The 22541-nt window shown below is 37.2% G+C and overlaps 2 protein-coding genes across 3 annotated transcripts in view; one reads left to right on the top strand and one right to left on the bottom strand.

The window, feature by feature from the left end:
• Positions 1-22541, bottom strand: part of CPNE3 (copine 3) — a 31589-nt gene extending 9048 nt beyond the window's left edge. Inside the window, exons 1-13 of one of the 2 annotated variants that reach the window (XM_017731061.1) lie at positions 22481-22541; positions 19976-20026; positions 12046-12185; positions 11274-11453; positions 10074-10148; positions 9548-9619; positions 8669-8752; positions 6980-7069; positions 3527-3625; positions 2322-2408; positions 1681-1740; positions 542-675; positions 49-103 (exon numbers count right to left, since the gene is read on the bottom strand). In XM_017731061.1, coding sequence (XP_017586550.1) covers positions 49-103; positions 542-675; positions 1681-1740; positions 2322-2408; positions 3527-3625; positions 6980-7069; positions 8669-8752; positions 9548-9619; positions 10074-10148; positions 11274-11453; positions 12046-12177 — 1068 coding nt within the window. In that variant the 5' untranslated portion in view covers positions 12178-12185; positions 19976-20026; positions 22481-22541. The remainder of the gene's footprint in view (positions 1-48; positions 104-541; positions 676-1680; positions 1741-2321; positions 2409-3526; positions 3626-6979; positions 7070-8668; positions 8753-9547; positions 9620-10073; positions 10149-11273; positions 11454-12045; positions 12186-19975; positions 20027-22480) is intronic. The other variant, XM_008631217.2, reaches the window with a different exon arrangement.
• Positions 14755-22541, top strand: part of RMDN1 (regulator of microtubule dynamics 1) — a 21647-nt gene continuing 13860 nt past the window's right edge. The window contains exon 1 of the mRNA XM_017731042.1: positions 14755-14834. Coding sequence (XP_017586531.1) covers positions 14755-14834 — 80 coding nt within the window. The remainder of the gene's footprint in view (positions 14835-22541) is intronic.

Below are 22541 nucleotides of genomic sequence, written 5' to 3'. Positions count from 1 at the left end.
GTAAGTGCTTTCAGCTGTCCTAGGTAGTGCATTTACACGTTCCATTACCTGAAAGGAAGGAGGAATTTGTGCACCAAATCCAAAAGCTGGAAACATCTTATCTCTAAAAAAGCAATTTTAAAGAAAACAAAGTCAGTGGCTTCCATTAAAAGTTGCCCTAGTTCCATAAGTTTAGTTATCAGTGCTGCTTTTCATTATTAAAAATGCAATTTAAGAGGCACAATTAAATGGAACTTCCCCACTGCAAATGTTTCTAGGACCAAAACTAGTCTTTAACACCAAACTGGCAAGAATGCAAGCAGTTAGTTAATGAATGCTGCTCTTTTCATCACATATGAAAAGCCCTGCTTGTCTGAAGTAAACACAAGCTTATACTTGCAATTTTATGATGGTACAGTGATTATTATTTTATAGTTCTATAGCTTAGCTCAGAAATTTCATTCCAGTACATCTGCAGGCATCTTCAACACTGGTTTAAAAAACTACCACAAATGTCTATACATACCTAAAAAAATGATCCAAATAAAAATCTAACACTTACGTATCGTAATCCTGAATGACCATCCCGACAGACCAAATGGCTGTTAAGTATTCATTAACTCCATTAGGGCTGAGGTAATGCAGAGAGTCTGGAGAGCGAGGGTCTCCATTGGAGCCTGTAAAATCTATCCCCACCTGTCAAATGCAGTATTTATATCTGATTGGTCTTAAAAGTTAAATTATGCTTCTTATCTCTGGCAAAGCCAAAGTGAAAATCATGAAAGAGTAGTAAAAAGGACATCTACAAATCTAACAGGCACAGTACTTGGATGCAGGTTTCTTGGAATATTAACATTCTTAAAACAATGCCACTACAAAACCCTCAAAAGCTCTGCATCTCTCCAGAAGGGTTGAAATTACTTTCATCTGAATCACAGAATGGTTTGGCTTGGAAGAGGCCTTAAGGATCACCTAGTTCCAAACCCCCTGCCATGGGCAGGGACAGTTTTTACAAGACCAGGTTGCCCAAAGCCCCATCCAACTTGGCCTTGAACACTTCCAGAGATGGGGCATCTATAGCTTCTCTGGGCATCCTGTCAGGTTTTCACTGTGTTTACTTTCAGTTACTATTCACAGCAGCTCTTCAAAAGCTGGTAAATGAATTTCATTCTCTATCTTGCCACACACACCTTTCTTCTCAGAAGTTCAACTAGTCAGGCTCCGCAGAAGCCTAGAGAGTTCTTTCTCTGACTTCAACAGGTCTTTGCTTTTGTGATGAAGCATATTACTAAGATGAAGATATCTTACTGTTATTTGTGTTGCACTTGGTTCACAAATTACATAACTTAAGAGTCCTCATCCATATGATGACCTCTGCATGTTGCTTTCAAAGAACTGTAAATTTCTCCTTGGTCTCCATCCACACAACTTAGCTAGTTCCTAATGAACATAACCAGAGGTTCAGAACTTTTTGCCTAGATGACTAGGCAAAAACTATTTTTTTTTTTAAACAGACTATTTTTTTTTAAACAGACTAGAAGCACTCTGGCAAAATACCTTCCTGCTCCATTCTGCAGAACAAAAATGAAGTCAACAACAACAAAAAAATACAATAATCAAATAAAGCAGACAGCCAATCAATTCTATACTTCAATTTGTTCCAAAACTCAAAAGGTACTTCATACAAATGATTTAACTTACTGTGAAATTCAGCTGACACCCACCCATGATGTAATCAAGGAATGTGCATTCTACAATGATCTAAAAATAGGAAGATAGAAATTTTGTTTTATTCGATGGGAAAAAAACCCAGCTAGGATTATTGTAGCAACTTCTGAGGTTCCAGATTTGTTATCTTTACCAATGAAAAGCACTAGTTTTGCCCTACAGCTATCCCACCCATCCACTGCAATGAGGATATTTGCAACATGTGCCACCATACACTCAGTGCATCAGAATCGGGCCTTTAACAAAACTCCAGACAGACACCAAAGCAGCTCCCACAGGACTTTCATTTTATAAAATAACACATTATGACAGATTTACACAATTTTACTTTGACATAAAACGGTGAGTTGGGAAATGCAGTGGTTCAGGAATGACTTTACAAACTGGTAAGCAACCTTTCTGTTCAAGAGAAAGTGAAGGCATGGGAGGACAGATATGTGATCCAGCTCTCAATTTGTCTCCTTACATGAATCAGAGTCCCTTAAATATTTACTGCGTCTGGAACTTACAGACATTTTAAAGTTTCTTACAGTTTGAAGATGGAAGATATACGAAATGAGAGTTGTTATGCCTTAACACTTAAAAACAGAATCATACCAGAATATATTACTGACCTCACAATGCTTAACGCTCACAATGCCAGAGTTTTTATAGCTCTTTTTCTTCTGTCTCTTCTTTTCATTGATGCACTCAAATTCAACCTGCATGAATGCAAACAAATCCAACAAAAATGCTATAATATCATTTATGCAACAAGTTTAATATTTCAAAACTGATACTTTGGGCTTATATTAAAAATGCAGTTCATTTCATAATCCTGCAAAATTAAACCCCGTCTGCCCAATATCAGCAAGAAAAAAACACATTCCCAAGACAGAAATCCTCTCTTGCCCAAAAGGTTACAAATACATTTGTTTTGGCAACTGTATTTGAAACAAACAAATAAATTCTCTACCATTCTCCCTCTGAGGATTTTGCTAACAACTTTCTTTTTGGTAAAGACATGGCAATTCAAAAAAAGCATCAGTGTTTCCAGCAGCTGTGGCTGGAATTATTATTATTTTTATTATTTAGTAAAAATACAACACACAAAGTATTAGAAAAGTACAAGCCTGCACTTGTATACAGACCTTGTATACAGTACTTTTAATGCAGAAATAGTTCTGCAGGTTTTACAGAAATAAAAGAAAATATGGCAAAACATTTTGATAGCACACATATCCATAAAAAAAATACTTTTGTTACATTTGCTATGCCAACTTTTGTCTCCTACAGGTAAACCATGCCTATTAAAAGGTTTGGAAATTGTTATAGTTCATAAGATCAGGAAGGGTAATATCACTTTAGAGAAAAGCCACCTTAAGTAACACACCTTAAGTAACATTTGTGCATTGGCAAAAATACCGAATTTTCTCATACTCACTAAAGTACATATAATAGTTAATAAGTGCCACATTTTAAAATAAAGGATTAAGTAATACTTGAAAAAAATATTACAAGTTTTGGTCTTTTAACTGTGGTTAAAGTCATGCTGAATTCTGTCTTTTGACAATCTAATTTTTTTTTATTTGCTTATTTTTATGATTAGTGAAATTTTTTTGCGCTGATGCTTGGGCATTTAGACACATAATAAAAATTGTAACCAAGACATTAATCCCAGGAAAATAGACGTACAATGTAAATGCTGATTCAGCCTCAACTACAGTAGCATTAAGGTGCAGCCTAATAGAACTTAGGTCAGGTGACCTAAGTTTTGATCCCATATGAGTAAAACAGCTTATTAAGAACACACAGGCAGCTTAGACTATGTAACACTTACAGGTGATGACCGAGATGCTTCCTTCAGTTTTGACATTGTGGTTTGAAAACTTCCTATGAGATCGTGAGACCCATCGCTATCGTAGTCATAGCACTCAACCTAAAATGCAGCATTACTTAGTGTTAGTAACAGAAACGGCCCCAAAAAACAATAAACACTGCAATGGCAAACCTGAACATCCCAAACATTCCTGTAGCTTTTATATTACAGAGTTTTTCTCACATTAAGTCTTAGAACTGCACAGGGTTGCACTTTAACAGATTAAGATTGGGTAGAAGCCAATACACTCAGTTTCGAATCTAATCTTCCACTCAAGTGAAGGAGAGATGAGAATACTAAGTAGTGCCAGGTCTTAAATGAGCAAGTAACATCAGTTATATTGAACTATGTTTTGAGAGTGATGGGGTGTTGGGAAGAGTAGGAAAACAATGTAGGGTTTTTTACATGAATCATGAATCTGAGCATCCAGCTAAAAATTTAGTAAATCAGTTATGTAAGCAATCACAAGAGTTTTAGCAACATTTTTATATTACTTCATTAATCCCCAAAATTACATAGAATTTATAAGCGTATGAAGGTTCAGCCCTAAAGCTAGAAAAAATATTTGAATTTCTGGTTTTTAAGATTAGCAAATTTAAACAGTGGATCTGTTAAATTATGATCCACACTTCATGGACCTGAATGTCAACTAAAATTTTTTTTCCTATAGTGAGAGTTTAATGGCTAGCTTTATTATTGAATCAATGCACCCTTTTAACAGCCCAATCCACCAAAGAAGGCAGGAGTGAAAAACACTTATTTTTTTTCTGTTTGAAAATGTGACCCAGCTGCCTTTCTATATAAAAAGCTAGTTATTTATCTATAAAAGCTTATATTAATTCCATCCACTTCTGATATTTTATTTCAGTTCAGCAATACAGACATGCTAGCTAACTTAATCAAATCACAGAAAAATACACTAAAATAATTTATTAATTATGATGATAAATAGCAACAATAATAAATCAAGAGTCAAGTAGGTATCCCACATTACTTGGAATCAAAATGCAAACTTCCAAGAAAAATTTTCAGAATATGTATGGCTTAAACTGAACAGCTATTTGCATGTCCATCTTTCAAGTCTGAAAATATTGTACCTTATATTCAAGAACCAATTTAGCTGATTACTTGAGCATTTCAGTTAGAAATAAAAAAGTAAAACAAACAACTTCAACATACACTTGAACTTCTGAACGAAATTAGGTTTCTGAAAACAAACAGCAATGTTGAAGTACAAAACATGGTGTGTAGATTGGGAGTTCTACTGCACAAAACATGCCTTTATCTTGCAGTTTGCACTACTACACATTTTGAATTCACTAATAAAAAAATGCATGCACATGCACTGAACAGCACCTTACATCATGCAAGCAGCCGAAGAACCAACAAGCTAATTAATGTTCATGGCAGATGCTATGTAAATTCTTCTGAATGCCATAAATTATGCAAATCAAATACTCAGCCAAGTGCTTCAGTAGCTGAAATTTTAAAACTGAAGATATTTCCAGACCCAATAGTTCTGATACCTGTTAGCACAGTTAGTAGATTTTCAATATATATAAATATAATAATATTATATATATAATATATTATATAATAAAGATTTTCTTTATTTCAAAGACATCAAAATTTGTCTTGCTTGACATGTTTGACCCATTTAAGCCAATTTTTAATATTTATTCCAGATGAGAGAGAAGCATTTCCTTTTTTTCCTTATATGCCCTCCTGGACAGGCAATAGCAGTAGGGAACAATGTGATTTAACCTATTTTTCCCAGCAGAACTAGGCATGCCTGCTCCAGATGAAAGGCTCACATTTTCAACACAGAAAAACTTCACTGACTGCAAACACACTCACATGGAACATAACCATGAATCCAGAAGATAAAGGATCAACTTGGTTTGTGCACTGCTGGGCATACACAAACTAAGTCATTAAAGAGGTGAAAAGCCACTCATAGAAAAATCACTGGTTTTACTTACTATGAGAAACAGCCCATTACACATGCAACTGTGTGCATATAAAAGTGTTAAAGGCATTGTTTAATCCTTCAATAACATTACATAATACAATTCTGTCTACATCTTAATGTTTGAAGTGATAGGTCCTGCATTTCTAAGTTAAGGCATTATCTGCCTGTCTGCAAGTCCATAACTATTCCAAGTAAAGTCTATTTCCTCTGGATATAAACCTACACTTCTGAAGTAAGATTCCAAAGAACAGACTTTATTAAAATGATGATAGATCTGAGAATAACTCCTCATAGATACACTTAGACCAATGGTCTATAGCTTCAGTATGGCTGTTTACTGAAAATGATAAATTTATTTATAGTATATGGAGATATAAGAGCTGTCACAGCTGGTCTGGGCAAAAGGGAAGCAGAAAAGAATAAGATTGAAAAAACAGAAGCAGTAAGGGAAGAAGGTTCTGGGCTTGTAAAGTTGCTCATTAGTCTCCTCTATAAATATGTATTTAAATACATCCAGGTGTTTGTAATCCCCAGATCCCTGTGGCTGTTAAGCATTTTCCAGGACTGCCTCAAGTCATATGACTAATACCCATCACATGCAAATCATGCTCTAAGTTTTCCTTCCCAGAGGAAGAATATCAAATATAGTGGTTTCTTGCATTTGGGTTTTTGGGTTTCTTTTTCAAATGCTAAAGTATCAGGTTTCTAACATGATCATAATAGCTTATAAATGGCATTTTGATTGGCTGTTTAGCTTCAATTCCACCCCTAAAGGGAATTCCTGAAGAGAAACATTCAGAAGTTAAACACAATTTATTCAAGTAAAATTTGGAAAATAAAAAACATTAAAGCCCTGGTAGAACTACCACTTCACAGACTTGGTAAACTTTCTGACAGAAAATTCAGTTTTATACAAAGAGAACTGGTATTCACAAGTTGTATCTGACCCACATCTGTTAGCTAGTACATTAAGTGTAATTTATTTTATCAGGCAGTATATTAAAAATTTCATCAATGTTAGCTGTTGCACCAGTAACAAAGTAATACAAGATCCATTACATGGAACAAAGCATATTCTAGCCTTTAACATGCATCTTTCACTATACAGTATCTTTAACACCACCAGTATTGGCTGATGCCATGCTAGAACTGTACAATCAAAATAAGAAACTCCACTGGACATTTCAAAGATACTTGTGTTCACCTGGTTTCCCAGACTTTCAAAGACCAACTTCTACCACACAATGCAGCACAAATGTACAGTGTTTTCCCTTTTTCCCCTAAAACATGCATGGGTATCTGTGCCTTTCAATTAAGAAACCTACTACTTTCAATTAAATTTGAAACCAAAAAAATGCAGTACCTAGAATAACACTTCTTCCCCTTATTACATATTTTAATTTTTAATGCATTAATTTATACACACATTTAATATACATTACCTTGATTGACTTATCCATGTCACTGTAACACAGAGAATTGAGAGAGATTTTAAAAGGCCTCCAGGCAGGATTCAGGTTATTTTTAATAACCTGTTGAAAAAAACAAAAAAAAAAGGCAGAACACCATTGTTCACAAGGGTGGAAAGCAGTCATCATAATGGATCATACCTTCATGCCATGGTTTTGGTATGCAAAACAAAAGTTGACTAATGCTGCTGTCAATGCACTCCAAATCTTAATATATATGGGATAGAAACAAACTACTCTCAACATGCAATACCATTGCTCAAAAAGAGATGGTCTCTTTCAGCTCCATATTTTGCTAGACTTCACTGTCACGTACTATATCCTCCAGCTAGTGCACTGCAAAAAATTAAATTTATCATTACATAAATAAGATACTGGTTGCTTTCTTTTAATAACCACACATATATACATACACACACATATTAAGGCATGAGTTACCAAGAACGTATGGAAAAATAATACATTGGAATTTCTAAATACATCAGTGCTCTGGAGATTACAATTCACTCCCACTTATTATTTATTCTGAAATGTCATTTATGGAAATATGCCCTCAAGAAATTCACAGTGTAGTAAAATAAAAACAGTGCATGAGGATAAAAGGCCTCTCAAGCTGAACACTAAGTTTTATTTACAAATAATACTGAAGGATCTTCAAAATTTGTCAACTGTTAAGTATCCATAAATATACCTGATAAACCAAATAATAATCTTACAAAAATACAAGAAACTACACATAACATGCACTACTTAATTAATAACACCTAACAATAGTAATACTTCCAGCACTGTAGGAGTGTTGAGAAAGAAATCTCTCTTGAAAATGTAATCAATAAAAACAGTAGTTAGTAACAAAAAGACTTTTTTTAAACCTGTAACATAAAGAACTAATCCATTAGACATTTCTAGGCTGAAACAACAAATTCTGGATTTATTACTGAAGTTAATGACTGAAATCATCATAGAAAAAATACACCTTAAGCAGAAGAACCACCTCATGAGGGAAGCTATTTTTGTAAGTCTGACAAAAAGGATTTATAGTTCTTCAATATCCATACTTCAAAATTAATAGAGTCACCACTTTCAATGGGCACAGCACCTCAGCTGTGACTGGGCCCTGAGCTGCCACTACAGTGAGACATTTTGAAACTACTCTTAGCCTGGTACTTGCTGTCACAAGGCCCCTACACCTCCTCCTGGGTGAAAGGCTGCTGCTGCTCAAGCACTATTCCCTCACTCTGCATTCTCCTTGGCTTGCCCTTGCTATGCAGGCATCCAGCACCATTACTTTCACTAGTAAAGGGTACAGCCAGGTGACACATTCCTGAGAACAGGGCAGGGGGTAGAACTGAGACAAATGTCCCTGTGTGAGTACGCAATTCTTTTTCAAAACATTTGTTTTCTCCCAGATTGCTGGAAGTTAAAAAAAAACCAAAAAGTGTTTTCCTTCCAAACAGAATGCCATAAATCAAAATCAGTGTAAGGAGAATAAGGTAGATTTCCCAGAAAAATCAGTGGAAGAGATGATGCAACTTCTAACTAGTCTGCATGGCAGCTCCCAGGCCGGTCAATTCTTTTGGTAAGGCACTGTATCTCTCATGCTGTGACACACTGGAAATTAAATAACCTTAACCAATTTGTTGTTAACTGAAAATACCCTACCTCTGTTCTGTGAACCATCACCCAGTTTCCATCTCCAGTCTGTTTGTGGAACTCCAGATAAGGATCTGACTTTCCAAAAAAATCCTGTATTTAAATAACATGCAATTATCTCAGAACAGCCTGTAGCTTGCATACCATTAAATTCTAGTTAACACACACACTTAGAGTAACAAAAAGTAAATTCAGGGAATAAAAGCTTTAGATGATGAAATGCAAGTCTGATTATACCACCATCTGTAAAAGAGAAAAAGAATGTGGGGAATGTCCTTGAATTTAGGATAAAAACGTCCACATATCAAATACCTGACAGTTCAAGCAAGAAAGTACTTATACCAATAAGTACTATAATGGATAGACAGGAAACTAAGGATTTAATCCAGTTCAAAAAAAGGATCATTAAATCAAAGGGTAAAAATAAAAACATTTTTTTATTATTTTTCTAAATTTGTTTTTAAAAGTCTGTCTATAGCCAGCCCTATATTTAAAATAACAAATTTATAAACACCAAGTACAGTCTTTGCCATTTATTTCAAAGAGGTAATGGGCAGCCACTTATACAGCCATTCCAACCAATGGATATACCAAAACTCCCTTATATTTATGAATAAATGTAAGGATTTACAGTAAAATGGGAGCATGTTGCTCACAGACTACCCCTGAAATGCATTTATCTTACTTAGAAATACATTACAATTCATTTCAAAACGGTCCATGAAGTTACTCTGTAGCAATCTTAATTCAATTTCTTTTCTAGTGTAAGTAAAACCTTAATGGATTTTACTTTTTAAGCAAAAATGAGAATGAATACTCAAATGTTTCCTGCTTTGACAAGACTCTGATTTTACTACTTTATCAAAGAAACAGCAATCATTTAAATACCTTATTGTCCAGTTTCCTTGCTTCTAATTCCAATACAACAACCCTGTTATCTTTTACTTCTTCTGCTGTAATCTAAGTAGGCAAACAAAATACTTAGTTTTATTCAAGAACTACACAGTTATCTCATATTCACAGCATTCCTATGACAGGTCCACTAAAAAACCCCCATGTTTTCTTGTAAATGAAGCATTAAAAAATGGGGGGGGGGTGAGGGGAGAGAGGGACAATTTGATTTGACATTGGGATTGCATTCCATCTATTTACCATAAATGATGGCACTGACAAAGATATGCCCCAAACAGTAGCCCACTGGATGCCCTAATGATGTATGCAATGGGACTTACAATACAGAAGGTGGGCTGCTAGTGGATGACAGAGAGGTATTAGTGGAGAAAAAAAAAATGCTTTACAGTGCTTTTTACGGCACTATAGAATAGACTCACTGCATTCAAGCCACTAACTAAAATTAAAACCCAGAAACAATTAAGGATGAACTCTGAAGATATTTATTTCTTAACTGTCTTACCGTAATGCTTCCTCTCCCAGCAGGTTTGCCATTTTTAAGTACTAATGGTTTTGTTAGAGTCCTGCTAGAAACGATCTGCCAAGACAAAATTTGAGTATCAAGCATTACTAACACAAATTAATAGATTTTCAAAGGAATTAAACAAGTTAGTGAGGTATTTAATTTTAGGAATTTTTCCTTTATTGTAAAGATGACAGCATTACATTTCCTTCCCATAATCTTCTACAAATAAATAGGTAATACTTGATACACTTCAAAATTTTGAAAATACATATGCAGATGAACACATGCAGAGCTTCAGGAGTAATAAGAAATAAAATATCTTCTAGTAACATAATACACATACATGGGCAAAGGTAATACCTTGGGTTCCAACTACAAATTGTTAAGTTTCCCATACATACCTTTGAAATGCCTGCAAGGCATATTTCATAAATGCATTCAGCAAACAGATTTATAAACACAATGTCTGCCACTCAAAAAAAAATCAGCCTTCCCCTGCACAGTATCCAGTTGATTTTATTTTACCCTATTCAGGAAATGCTTCCTCAGAAGTGTGTCCATTCTACAGGTCCTTCTTTACTTTAAAAACGAATGATTAATTTTTAATTGACACTGAACTTCAGTTTACAATGCCCCTAACATTATAATGCACTTAAAATAAAAATACTTAGGATACAGGGCAGGAAAAATCCCAAATGACTTTGAAGGATCTATTCAAAAGAACAAGTTAAAAAGAAGCTGCACAATTATGATAGCATCAAGAGCAGAATATGACTGGGAAATAGAAGTAAACCTACAGCTGGAAGAACTAGGATCACTGCTTGCATTGAGTGGAAAGCAGATTACAAGGATAACATGGCCCTTGTGAACGCTCATATTTTGTTCAACACTGATTCTCTTTTTTGGGAGTATAAAAATAGGAAATTGAGTATTAGAATAAATAAACAGCAATTACTACAACTTTGTGCTCATTGACAATCCACAATCCAACCTAGGGCACATTTCAGGGCATCATCTCAAGACCTTCTGCAAATAAAATGTATATACACTGAACTGAGGCTTGAAAAAACAAATGAAGGGAATCCTATTCAACTTAAGACTACTCCAACTACACAAGAACATAGTGATAAATTTAAGGTAGAAGTGGCTAATGATTTTCAGTAACTTAATTCTAAGGGAAATCATCTGCATACTTACCTGTCCCAGTGTACATTCTAATTCTCCTAAGAAGTCATCATCATTCAGATTGTAGGTTTTGTTATCAATATCATATATTCCAAACTTAAGTTTCTGAACAAGCTCAAAATAATAATCAATTAAGAATTTCTTGGAAAACTTTGGGTTCAAGGAATTCTTAACTCTTTCTGTGCGATCAACCTGAAATTAGAAAGATACCATTTTATCCAATATTTCAGAAACTAAACTTGCAAGCAAATCAAATACTGTATTATTAAATACATTCAAAAGTTCTTAAAGTACAAAGGAGTATCTTTCTACAAACCTTTCATCAAAGATAAATTACATTACAAAGTATTATATATACACATTATATTGCAAAACCCACAGCTCTAAGTTAGGGATACCTGACCTATTTTTCATCACTCTCTCTAAGGTGGGACCTATTTCTGCACAGGGAAGACCAACATAAAATCCTATATTGTCAAAACCAGGATGAGACCCTAGTTTTGGAGTACTTTATTTATAAAAGCACATTTAAGCACTTAGAAGGTGTTGGTCCACACATGGCTGGGGAACAGTGCTAAAAATTAGACAGTTGTTTCTATTTAATGGCAAATGATTATTAATGTGCTGCCCATGTAACTGTTAGAGACATAATCTAATAAAAAGTATTCAGAAGTGCTGGTATAAAATTAAAATATTTTAATGAAATCATATGCTGTAGTGTTTTAAAATGTCCAAGAATTCAGAACATGTTTTTCACAGATTTGTGAGAAGCATCAGGCTGTACCTCATACCACTGCTGACCACTTGTGTTCTGGAGAAGCACACACAGAGGGTCTGACTTGGAACCAACATCTTTATCCAAGAGATTGGTGCAGGCAATAGTCAGCTCCACCTTTGTCACACACTGTGCCGCCATCTGTCACACTAGAAAGCAGCAACAGAAATCATCATTAAAATGGACTAAAAAGCAAACAATAGGATTGTCACAATGCATTAACTCTCTAACTGGACACTAGAAGTGTGAGCTTGTCAGAAGTGGTGATTTGAGGTTTAAAATGCAAATTTTACACTTTATGATGTACCAACATTACAGCATTATTACTGTCACACTCTTTATACCGTACAGGTATAAAAATTAATTTCAAAATCTGCACTTAAAAAACAAGATCAGGTTTCTTAGAATGCTTGTGGAACCAAATGAAAAATGGGATATACCTCAAACAATTATATTATTGCTAACAATAAAACTTCACAAGCTCTAAATGAAATCCAAAAGTGCACATGAATGCCAGTATCTTATATTGTAGATATTATTAATAATTCCATGACTTAGGAAAAATCTTATTATATACTCCTCTACCAAAATTTTGTAACAAAATGCTGAAACCATAAGCAGGGCAGAATTGGAAAAGGAGTTTAAGCAGGTAACAGGTGATCTTGCCTTAGTAAATCTACAAAAACAACTACAAATTTTAACAATAAGGATAAACACTTTGAAGTCAAGTCAGGGGAACTGTTCTTTCTGAAGATTCATTTAAAATAAAGGAATAACTGAACACATTCTTACATTTTTCTCTTTAAGTACCTCAATCATTCTCCACTGGAACTAAGACCAGCAGATATTACAAACCCACAGAAACAACTCGACTATCAGTTATGAATCCCACACTGGTATAACATGCATTTGCAAGCCCAAGAAGGTCTGAGCACCAGATTTTATATATGTATACATATATATATATATATTTATATATATATATATATATATAAAAAGAAAACCTCCATAATTATACACCAAGGATAGAATTGATCATTTCCAACAACTCTTGGGGAAGTAAACCTCTACAGTACAATTGTCCTTGACTTAGAGACTAAAACTTCCAAATCCTTCCACAAGCAGCCTACCCTGGAAGCTCCCATGCCTCTTTAGTTTCAGGTTTGCCTTCTCTCCAGTAAATTCACAGTCTAGACCAGGTATCCAACTGGATTAATTTATCTTAAAAGAGCATGAGACATCAAACAGACCAAGGCAGAAGGAAAGGTATCTCCTTCTATCTAGTCAGCTCACTTGCAACATATGCATGCAATGTATTTGAATATAAAGCTATACTTAACCCAACTCAGCTTTCTTCCTTTTACTATATTCTTAAGACTTTTCATGAAAATGAATGATTTTTTAGAGGCAAAAAGGGAAAGGAACATGGAAAAGACAGAGAACAAACAGAAAGTAGGAGAAAGAAAACATTGTGGAGTCTAAGGGAATACTCCTGAGGCTTCTTGTACACCTCTTAAAAGCACTCTGCCCCTTTTTTCCTGGGTCTCTTTTTATACTAGTATTTTCCATTCCCTATTGCTTTCCTGGCTGCCAGACTGAGCTCATTAACAGTCAGTGCCTTTCCCATGGAATCCAGAGCAGACCAGTACATGACTCCTTAATGACAGTTTCCAGAAAAACAACTTGATGCTGACAAAATGATGCTCTAACTCCCACTGATGCTGCAACAGCAAATAGAAAGGGTTTTCATGAAACTCAACAGAATTTAAACTTGAACTGAGAAGCATTTTCAAACCAGTCAAAATTTTCTTGCTTTGAGTTCCGTAAACTCCTCCTTACTAAGAGTCCTTGAAAACACTCATAGCCACATTTCTTTTGTTAAGGTAGTATTTCCAAAATCCCTGGTAGACGGATAGCATCCAGTCAACCTAAAAAATAGGGTCAGCTTTTTCCCCTTTTTGTCTGTGTGTGTACTCACACCTATTATACATCTCAAGTACTTTCCCACATGAACACATCAATTCTGTTACTTCCTCCCCTCGTCCATGTCACCAACTTTCCTACTATGCATCTAATGTGGGAAAAGAGCAGATTAAGTGTATTGGTTTTGCACGGCCTGGTTTTTGGTAGCAGTGGGGGAGGGGGGTGTGGGGGGGACACAGAGGTGGCTTCTGTGAGAAGTTGCTGGAAACTTACAGCAGAACCAATTTCTGATGGCTGAACATGGACATGCTGCTGGCCCAATTAGAGAAATTGGTAATGCCTCTGTGATGACACATTTAAGAAGAAAATCAAAACAGTGGCTGTGCAGTTTTTTCCAGGGGTGGCAATGCCCCGCGGCCGCCGCCATCTCAGCGCAGCCTGTGGCAAGCCTTGCCTGCCTGGCGCCCTTAGCCCGTCGCGCCGTGGGCACAAGGGCAGAGGCAGCGGTGGCAGCTTCTCCTTCCCGGCACCTCGCATGAAGAGAGGTGGTAAACAGTGCCAGTGCCACGGCAGCCCGTGCTGCCCACACAGTGGCGGCGGGGCCATGTGACCAACAGTGGAAAGATGGCGAGCAACTCCCTGACACGGAACCTAGACGAAATCAACTTCTCGGTGCTGTGGGATACTGCAAAAATCTTTGATTTAGTGGAACTTTTTGGCAATGGTACCTACATGCAGCAGTTTTTCTTCTAGATAGAGAAGAAGAGGAAATGAGGAGATGTAAGAGAGAATAACATGGCGGCACCAAGGTCAGTGGAGAAGGTGGGGGAGGAAGTGCTCCAAGCGTCGGAGCCAAAATGCCTCTGCAAGCCGTGGTGAGTACCATGGTGAAACAAACTGTCCCCCAGTAATTCATAAAGTCCATGGGGGATGCAGAGATCCACTAGCAGCGCGTGGGAAAAGTGCTCACACTGGAGCGGGTGGATGCCAGAAGAAGCTGTGATCCAGTGGAAGACCCGAATAGACAGAGAAGAGAAAGAGAAAGAAAGAAAGAAAGAGAGCCCTTGCTTCAAACTAGAGCAGCCTATCCTTAAAAGACTACACCCCGTGGACGAGTGACCCACACCATAGAAATTTTGGGAAGACTGTTTTGCCCATGGGAAGGACTCATGGCGTAACAGAAGAAAGACGCCTACTCCTCTCCCTGAAGGAACTGAAAAAGATCTTCAGTAGCAAACTGACCAAAACCCTCCACGCCCTATCTCCCTGTGCTGTTGGGGGGAAGAGGGGGGGGCGGGGGGGGGGGGGGGAAAGGTTATTTTAAAGGCTTATTTTACTTCTCATTATCTTCCTCTGACTCTATGAATAATAAATTTACTTTATACCTTTAAATTTGAACCTGTTTTGCCCTTAGAGTGTTTTCTCCCAGTCCTCATCTCAACTCACGAGCCCTTTGGTAATTTTTTTTTTTTTCTGAGCGAACAGCCTTCGTGGGTGCCTGGCATTTGACCAGTGTCAAATCATGACATTAAGCAAAAGAGGTGCTGTGCAAAAAGCATCCTTTAGCATAGAGAAGGGAAGAATAAAAAGGCTGATACTCTTCCCTGAAATGCAAATACTCATTTGAGATGCAACAACTGTTCCATATTAGATAAAAGACAACTTGTAACAAGAACATGCATTTATTTAAGTGGAGGATACCCAAAATCCAGACAAAGAGCAAACCTTCACAAATCACAAGATGGTCCTTTAATATTTACCATTTCCAGTTTTGAAAAATCCAAGATGAAAAATAATGCAAGGCATCTTCCTCAGAAGTTTTGAGACTATTAGGAATCTATATTTGTTTAATAGGTTAAAGATGTCTGTAACAGTAATGCATTTCAAGAAAAAATGTTGCTATTTTGCTTAAAAAAATGTTTCTCCATAAGACTGATATCTTTTATCACGAAAAGTTATAAACAACCTGATTTTCAGTAACATTATAAATGTTCAAAGTTAGTAAAACACTTATTAGAAAGAAAAAGTTGTCTCATTAATCCAAAGAAATATTTAAGGTAGTGAAACTTTGTAAATAAAGAAGAGATACTTCTCTTACAACACTGCACACCATACAGAATTTACAGAGGGCGTACATGCTTCACCTGTGTCAAGTCAGGCTCCAGGAGTCTTTCAAACAGCACTATCTGCTGGAGCTCTGCTCATGCTGCACAAATCCTCATCATGCCAAATGCATGAAAGCAAGAATTACTCCAGCGTCACTCAATTCTCCTCACTTCTAAAAGCCCGTGTTAGCTGAAAAGTTCCAAAGGTTTGAGAGGTGGATGGTAGGGTTTCTAAAGATGATAAACATCTTCAAGGATCAGTCACTGCCAGGTAAGCAAGCAATCTCTTCTTGAGGACTTGATGCAATACAGAGTCTGGCAAATTGCCATCTCTCCAGGATGGCAAAAACAAATCATGGCTGCACTAGTGCATTACCTGTTGAAATACCATTCTACAACACATCTAGTAGGCAAACCAAATGTAAAATATTCTAGATAGATGACCGGATTACTTGAACATTTGGAATTCTGGAATAACTTTACATGGACAGATTATATTGTTTGGGCTGTGGTAGGATGAGCCTCGACTGCCAGTAAGTTACGACACACAAGAGATTTAGTTATTTAATTAATTAGTGTTATTAAAGTAGCTGTGCTCCACATTGGTCAAATTTAATTAAAACCCTTGTTTTTCTCAAGCTATGAACTGTTTGCCCTCCATGTAGCATACACCATAAAGGGAGGCAAAGCACACCAGAATGTGTGCAGGTGACAGCTCAGTTGTCTTTTTCCTTGAAATAGCTTTTATGATTGCAGGGGCATATCAGGCTCAAAAAAAAAAAAAATCTGGACAGGAAAAGACTGAAAATTACTGTATATAATGTGCATCTGAACTGCAGTGACGTACAGTCACAAGGGATCCTCTGCCATGTCTAGGCTGCTCAAGAGCATGATTAGGTCAACTAAGAATACGACAAGTCTTTCTGCTTGAGCTGTAAGTATCAAAGCAAAAATCTAAGTCAAGGACTAGTCCTGCTTTCCAGTTTTATAGATCAGAATGTTCTTTGAACTCCAGTGATGATTCTAGTGAAGATAAGTGGTACACATCGAACAACTGAGTCATTGTCTGTTTTTCAACAGAAACTGCAAACATGGCATTCTACCTGGAAAGGGACAGATCTATTATCAGAATGATCTAAAAGCGCAGTGGGGAACTGCTAGACTGTAGCAATCCTCTCCGTGCTGCAATGTCAGTTGGCTTGCCCAGATAACCTTGCAGAGCTGTATTACAATGATATATTCTCATTTACAGGTGCATCCAGTCTGACAAGCAGAAGTACCTAATTAGAAGACAAAAAGACTAATAAAGTGGGTTTGGCATCACTGTCTTTAGTCACAAGTCTCAAACCTGTTCTGATAGAAATTATTTACTGTCATAGAACATTTCCTAGCTCCTGTGAACTCCTAACGGTAATAGACCAAAAATCCATAATTTTTATATATCTCAGGGCCCAAATGAACACAGGAAGGCCATGAGAAACTTGCAAATAAAATCTACTCCTGATCAGCTAATCTTCTTGCTACACTTAAGCATTTTATGTCAACTGTGTGCCAGACTGAAAAAGACAGAAAATGCCATGTCTGCTGCAAGAAGCTGACAATGAAATTATGACAAATGGATGCTTCTTCTCACTGATAGGGCTGGTAGCAACACAATTGCTAGGGATCTTGGGCTACATGCATATAAATATATATTTTTTAAAATCTCATGGTAACCCTTCAGTTCTTGAGGAAACAGACCACCTCACAGGAAAAAGACATTTTATACAAGGTTACAAAAGCTAAGACTGTTCCACAACCTAATTTCATCACTGCATTTTAAAAAACAAACAAACAAACCAGCTTCTCTAAAAATTCTACCTCTAAATCTGAATTCTGGCTCCTCTTTTCAGTTTGTTTACAGGCAACACAGCTGGAAAAATTGTCCAGCTGATGTGCTGACAAGGTAAGTACCAGAAGCAGCTTGAGTTGTTCTGTATTTGAAGAATCACACAAAACCTTGAGAGTAAGCTTTATCTTCTAATAGTACGGACACAGCTATCGCTTCTTCAGTGACAGTTGTACCTACCTTGGAGGTTAGGAAGGCTCTGCAGAGGGGTCAGGCTGGATCAATGGGCCAAGGCCAGTCGTATGAGGTTCACTAAGGCCAAGTACCACGTCCTGCACTTGGGTCACAATAACCACATGCCACACTACAGGCTTGGGAAAGACTGGCTGAAAATCTGCCCAGCAGAAAAGGACTTGGAAGTGCTGGTCAACAGTGGCTGAATGTGAGCCAGCGTGTGTGTCCAGGTGGCCAGGAAGCCCAAAGGTACCCAGGCTTGTAGCAAGACAAGAGTGGCCAGCAGGACAAGGGCAGTAATCGTCCCACTGTACTTGGCACCAGTGAGGCCACACGTTGAATCCTGTGTCCACTTCTGGCCCCTCAGTTCAGGAAGGACATTGAGGTGCTGGAGTATGTCCAGAGAAGGGCAGCAGAGCTGGTGAAGAGTCTAAAGAATAAGTCATATGACAAATGGCTGAGGAAGCTGGGGGTGTTTAGCCTGGAGAAAAGGAGGATCAGGGACGACCTTATTGCTCTGTACCCTGAAAGGAGGGTATAGCCAGATGGGGGTTGGCCTCCGCCCAAAGCAACAAGTTACAGGAAAAGAGGACATAACCTCAGGCTGTGCCAAAGGAGGTTCAGGTTGGACATCAGGCAGAATTTCTTCATGGAAAGTATTGATAAGCATTGGAATGGAGTGCCCAGTGAGGTGGTGGAGTTGCCACCCCCAGAGATGTTCAAGAAACAACTCATTGTGGCACTTAGTGCTATGGTCTAGTTCACAAGACGGTGATAGGTTAAAGGTTGGACTTGATGATCTTGGAGGTCTTTTCCAACCTAAATGACTCCATGATTCTCATATTCACTATTTTGTATGCAGGAAGGAATAAGAGCATTCTGAATTAAACAAGTAAGATTATGCTGATAAAACCCTAATGACCGTACCACTCATTTTACTGAGGGTTATGCCAATCAAAAATAAAAGCTAATATTTAAGAAATCTGAGGTATATGTGTACATGAGAACAGAAGCATAGATTTCTGCATGGGAAATGAATCATCTACTTACACAAGCTTTATGATACTCTATTGAATTGGTAGGACACTGGTATAACAAGTCAGGCTTGTTTCCGTGTATAGAAATCCATCACTAAGTTACGTTGACAAAGAACATGTTCGGAATTCTACTTAAAAAAAAAACAAAACCAACTGCAAAGAAAATATTAATTTGACTTCTAGGATACCTGCTCACAAAATTACTTCAAAACAGTTATTTCTAAACATCCTTCTGCTGATTTTTTTTTTTAATCCTGTATACATGTGTTTGCCCTTTAAGCACATCTTTAATCCTTGGTTCTTCCCAGCACCTTCCTCACACAAAAGTATTTTAGGTGATGTTTCAATTCAAGTGAGCTAAACTATAAAAGGTAATACTGTGCCTTCAACAAGAAAATTAAGAAGTACAGATCTCCTGAGTTCAAAATTCAATTATTTTAAGCACAGAGCAGCAAACCAGAGGAACACGTGTTTCTTGCATGTATGTTAATAGGCTTTATCAGAGTATCTTTATACCAATTATTTCATGGAAAACAACCTATTAACTATGCAATCTGAATAGTATCTTAAATTGTGTATTCTTCATTGCAATTTCTCTGTGTAGAGTCACTGACTGACTGACTACATAATTAACATTACCCACAAGAAAGAAAAACTTCTTTCTCACTAAAATTTGCAGTACTTTACTGCAGAAACAAGATGCAGGTGAACACATGCTTTAGACTAATCCTTTTTACAGTTTGTTTCAAGGGATGTTGCGACACTTCACCATTACAACTACTAGTTCCTAAAAATGAGTTAGAGTAACTTACCACAGAGCTCTGCCTCTGGGCCAAAGGCCAAACCTTCAACCAACAGTAGCACTAAAACGTGAAATGAAAGAAAATTAAAACCAAGAATTGTTATTACCATAGATCAATCAAAGCAAGAGGTTTGAAGGCATATGGTTTGAGGAACTACAGTTCCTCTTAAAATAAATAACCTGTCCAACAGTTTTATGTATCCATGACAGCAGCACTGTAAAGATTACTCAAGAGATACTCAGAGCTTTTGTTAGACAATAATATATACTAAATATTATAAAAGTCCAGCAAGAAAAGTCCTTTAAGATTTTAAGAACAGAGACCCGATTACTGGATTTGTCCTATTCATTAAATTCTTTTTTTTCAATAAGGTAACAGTGGATTAGAGTAAGTAGATCAAAATCAGTGGCTCCCAATGTTATTTATGCTCTAGCAAACCTGTGCATCCTTACACAGCTAAAGGATGCCTAAGAAAAGTCCATGAAATCAGTATCCTGCAATGGTCCAGCACATCTCAGTATAAGCAATAACAACACCTTGAAACCAACAATCACAAAACTGCCCTTCACTATAGCCCAGAGGTATTTCAAACCTTTCTATATGCAAACCAAGAGCTCTCCAGTCAGCAGCCCTTCACTTCTGTATCACAACAGCTACTTGAACTCAGCGTTCCCTGTGCCTTGGAGGCATCATTCATGCTCTGCATATCCACAGGCAGTGGCTCTGAACACAAGCACACAGCAGTCATGCTAATTCCTGAAACCATCAGATAATTGCACATATGCTAATCACCTGCCACGAGGAATTTATAACAACCCTTCTGGATAGGGGAAGTACCAGAAGCAAACTGCCGAAACTAGAACTAATTCAGCTTCCTCCTAACTGTGCCTTTGATAAAGCACTGAGTGAACATGCACTTGATCCATCTACGAGATGGAATGGATCTACAGGATAGTCTTCCTTCAACCACAGAACAAAGTATGAAGCAAGTGATCCAAATCACTAAAGACTATTCCTTAAACAGAAGCTTGGATCCAGCAACCAAGCCCCAAAATTCCTCTATTCATAAATCCTTCAAACACTTAATAATGCCCTTTCAAAATGTCTGAGCAACAGCATCTCACCTAAAACAATATTAAAGATAAACCAAAGAAATCAAACAGAATCACAGAGTCGATGGAAAAGACCTTTAAGGTTATAAAAAAACACACTGCAATTCTACTTCCTGTCTACTTGCTTGCACAAGCCACACCACACCTTCAAATGTCATGCTAGGAGGGGCCAGTATTAATCTTTACCTAACTGATCTAAGAACAGAAGTAATTTTCTTGGGTTTAATAGGAGCTAATATCTACAAATACTACGTTGATCATACGTTACTTATGTTGGAAGAGCATTCTGACTTTCACAGGAAATAAAGAGGAAGGAATAGAAGGTAGCTTACTCCTTAACTTTGTCCCTGAAGGTATTTCCTTTAGGAAACCATGTAATGACAGCATTTGTTCCTAAATCAAATTAAGGTAAAAAAAAAATTAAACTCCATCCCAGATATGTGTAGAGTTGAGATTTCAGTTGTATTACTTCTAACACTATGGCTTCCCTTTAGCATTCAATTCTGGAGAAACATTCAGCATCAAAGAAGGCTGTACAAACACTGTGGTACCCATTCTGCTACTTTGGAATTCTGGCAGATGACATTTAACAACACCTTAGTTATTCAGCCTACCAGAAATAGATTTATGCTTTTGATAGCTGAACTGAAATTAGTCTAACAGTCACCTATAATGAACCAGTATAGATTAATTGTAAGATATTTAGCACAAACATACTTGTTGCAAAACTGCATTCTTCCTAACACCAGAACAGATAAACAAAAAGACCTCTGTCTCCTTCTCCTTGAACATCTTTCCTGCCTCTTTTTCTTCTAATGCTTGTTGGTGTTCTGCACGCACTTTGAAACATCTTACCTCTGTGATTCTACATATATGAAGTTAAAATTTAAAGCTCCAACTGAAAATAAGACTAGCTGGGATTAAGCTTGACTATATTTACTTTTACTAAACAAACTTCCTGCACCACCACAGAAGTATCTTTAACTCGAACCTTCAGGGACATAACCCCCCAGGAAAATAAATGTGTTGGAGGCAGGACAATACATATTACTTTGAGGATACTTAATGTACTTTGAAAACAGGAGTATGTAAACGAAAGTGAAGAGGTTTCACATTTTAAAACTTTTCCCTAGTGGAAGAGTAAGTTATGACAACATGAACTTTATCTAAGGTTTGTCTTGCATATATTATGCAACTACAGTGAAGAATGAAAACAACCACCCACTCAACCAGCAGCTCAGAAAGAACAGCATGTGGCTTTCAGGAACGATGCTGACTCTCGACAGCCTCCTCTGTCAGCGGTGAGAGTGCTTTTCAGAGTGGCGTTTACACCGCCACACAGATCGGCACTGCGGACTCAAACCTTCAGGCCTACAGCTCTAACTCCACCGAGTTCCACTACCTGCGGGACGGCGGATGGGGCAGCGATTCCTCGATCCCCGCAGCAGCAGCCGGCAGGGCGC

Source organism: Corvus brachyrhynchos, unplaced genomic scaffold (assembly GCF_000691975.1).
Source record: "Corvus brachyrhynchos isolate BGI_N302 unplaced genomic scaffold, ASM69197v1 scaffold293, whole genome shotgun sequence".
Taxonomy (NCBI): domain Eukaryota; kingdom Metazoa; phylum Chordata; class Aves; order Passeriformes; family Corvidae; genus Corvus; species Corvus brachyrhynchos.
This window is presented reverse-complemented; position numbering and strand designations above follow the sequence as displayed.